Source organism: Laccaria bicolor, genomic scaffold (assembly GCF_000143565.1).
Source record: "Laccaria bicolor S238N-H82 LACBIscaffold_191 genomic scaffold, whole genome shotgun sequence".
NCBI classification, from domain to species: domain Eukaryota; kingdom Fungi; phylum Basidiomycota; class Agaricomycetes; order Agaricales; family Hydnangiaceae; genus Laccaria; species Laccaria bicolor.
In genome coordinates this window covers 151-2,957 of record NW_001890050.1, presented here as the reverse complement: position 1 = coordinate 2,957, position 2,807 = coordinate 151, and the positions used below count along the sequence as shown (strand labels likewise).

General features: G+C 39.0%; 1 protein-coding gene across 1 annotated transcript; it reads left to right on the top strand.

Annotated features, from left to right (window-relative positions):
* Positions 1–1,181: 1,181 nt before the first annotated feature.
* On the top strand, positions 1,182–2,599 carry LACBIDRAFT_335922 (uncharacterized protein; the record flags this gene model as incomplete). The annotated part of the gene is made up of 9 exons (XM_001890831.1): positions 1,182–1,212; positions 1,308–1,317; positions 1,375–1,408; positions 1,670–1,683; positions 1,728–1,792; positions 1,841–2,090; positions 2,141–2,339; positions 2,401–2,482; positions 2,556–2,599. 9 exons carry the CDS (start codon positions 1,182–1,184, stop codon positions 2,597–2,599), a joined length of 729 nt encoding a protein of 242 aa, XP_001890866.1.
* Between the last annotated feature and the right edge of the window lie 208 nt (positions 2,600–2,807).

Sequence of the window (2,807 nt, the reverse complement as noted above, 5' to 3'; positions counted from 1 at the left end):
TGATTCGGAGAAATCGTATTGCATAGTCACACGGAAGGTGGAGATATTGCGACCCTGCTGAATGAGGGACTTGATGATGCCAAATGATCAGAATATACATTGGGTATACATGCTATCGCAATAGTTTCATAAGACTGGGAAAGGGGAGAGCTGTGGTCAACAGTAAACGGAGATTTAATGCTAGCATGATACTTACATCAAATATACTTGCAAAGGCAGACAGGTGAGGTCTTTTTAACAGCTGACGCAACTCCCAGGTGACATCACCAGCCCTGTTAACCCCTGGGGGTATTGCGGTGCCAGGTGTTCTTTCAACCACAGTAATTGCATCACTGGTGAGACCAATCATAATCTGCACAGAGTCTGTGATTAAGTCATCCATTGTGCCGACTCAAAGGCCCATCTCTGTAAAGTTTAAAGTTATCAGAAGGTCCGTAGTACAGTTTGGGTTTGGTAGTTGGAAAGATCTTTCAAAAGCTACATAGGAAGATAAGAGCTTCTGTTATTCCTGGACATTAGAAAGAAAGAAAAACATGAACCAGTGTTGCCTTTGAATCATAGATGCATGAAAAATTGGCTCCTAAGACCACAATGATACAATTAGTAATACTGCAAGATGTGTGACCCTCTAAAGATATTAGAAAATCCTTACATTATTGTTCTAGTGGAACCACTACAGTCATCAACTGGTCAATGACACAGCTGGGTCAATGACACAAAACAGTTTTGCTCCCCCATTTTTGCTCACATTTCTTAGAAATTTTATATTGTTGTAAGGGAATACTATATCAATATAACTGTGCTTTTTTTGAGGCAAGAGCCTCTCTTGAACTCCTTAAAAGCTTTATTCATCGGTTTTGATCAGGCTTTGACAATTCCATTGCCCTGATCTGGCAACAATCTCTTGAAGACTGAGATTTATTTTGACAGTCCCTGAATACAAAATACATAGGGTACAATAATCAAAATTTATCTAGGAGTGTACTGGCTTGTAGGGACTGTCAGCAAGGAAAAGATGTGAAACAATGCTGAGATGGGTTACCAAATGTGACAGAGTTTGTGATGCATCCAAATTGGGTTTACCTGTCAAATGAAAATATTTCCTCCGCCTCGCCTTAGCTGACAGCCTAAAATGCATGGATGACCTCTGTTCAATACATGAGACCTCCAGGTGAACTAACATGAGTCCCTTGAGGAGAATATCTCTCAGATGTAAGTCAAACCAACTTTTGATGCCATATCCCAATCAAGCAACTTGTGACTGTGTCATTGAATGGTGTTGATGCTGTTTTGACCGAAATATTCAGTCCTCAACAGGTACGCAAGATAAAAAGTTTTAAAGTACTAATTTGTATAGTGTAAATACTTCATCAGCTTTTGTACAATTCAGTTTTTGAGGAGCCGCTGTGTGAGGGATGTGATCCAGTCAATAAAAATGTTTGTGTCATTGACCGGTTGATGACTGTATGCCAAATATGTCAACCAAATATTACATGTCATCCACTCAAATGAAATTTGCAATCTCTGGAAGAAAATTTCTTCTACAAGTTGTCCTCCCTTCATCTTTCATATGCATGGGATTGCTCCCTTCTGTATGGAAAAGCTTGGATATACCAGATGTCTTTTGGTTTTCAATGCTCATACTTATTATACTGCATCACCTGGTCAGGTATGGTTGTCAATGTAATTATCAGGTTGTTCTATCATACTAACACTAGAAATTTTAGCTGCCTTAATCTGGAGTGTGAATATGGCTTTGCCGATGTTCCTGCCCTTTTCTTTGAAGTTACAAGTATGTTACAATTTTTTTTTGCCTGAACTTACTTGAATATGGCTGTAGATATTGCACCTTATATGACAGAACTGGGGTCAATCAGTTCAAGGTCATATGTAACAGTGATTACCTATACTGTTTTAGCCTGGGTCATCTTCATCAGCCTGATGCTAGAAGTGTTGATTTGGGTGGGATGTATGGCTTTCTACATCACTCAACATGTTTGGAGCACAACAACTCCACACTTTTTGGGACAAAAGGTTTCTCAACCTCATAAAGTATTGTTTGGCCATGCAGCATGGAGGAGACATTTCAGGTTAGTGATGTCTAAAGAATAGTTAAAAAAATTAGTCTGACAATTTACAGTGGAGAGACCAAGATAATTCAGTTATCAAGAGGATTGCTTGCAACAACCTTTATTTTAATACTTCTCTTCTCCTTGGTTGTCAATGTTTTTCTAGATCCCATTCAAGAAACTGGCATTACACCAACAAAAGATATTCGTTCCCTTAGCTCATCTTTGCTTCCATCGGCATCCGACACATGTTCATGGAGTGTGGTCCTTGTATGTATCACTCTTTTTAAATGTCTCTCAGACATATCTGAAGGAGATATTGTTTAATTAGGTCACTCCACACTATCCTAGAAGATCAGATCCAGAAGACTTTTCAAGCATGATCAATGTCACACCATTACCGAGAAGCAAGGGTCAGTTCAATATGCTCACTCAACTCACTGAAAAAATATGACAGATGTAGATCCACCAAACATGATTTGGTAGGGTTTAAGATTGTCTTCTGCAGTGAGAGCTCTGTGATGCAATAAAACATGGTGTTGAGAGCAATAAAGGATCAAAGATCCCATCTGAAGAAGTGCTTCAAGGAAGAGAAAGATTGCAAGAGCAATGTAAACAGCTACACAATTTATGGTGGGTGGTTGATGCCTCAAATTGAAAGCTGCATCTGGCATAGTTGGCAATGACAGCATGGATATGGCAATGAATGGAATATAATATCCAATACCTAATATGTTA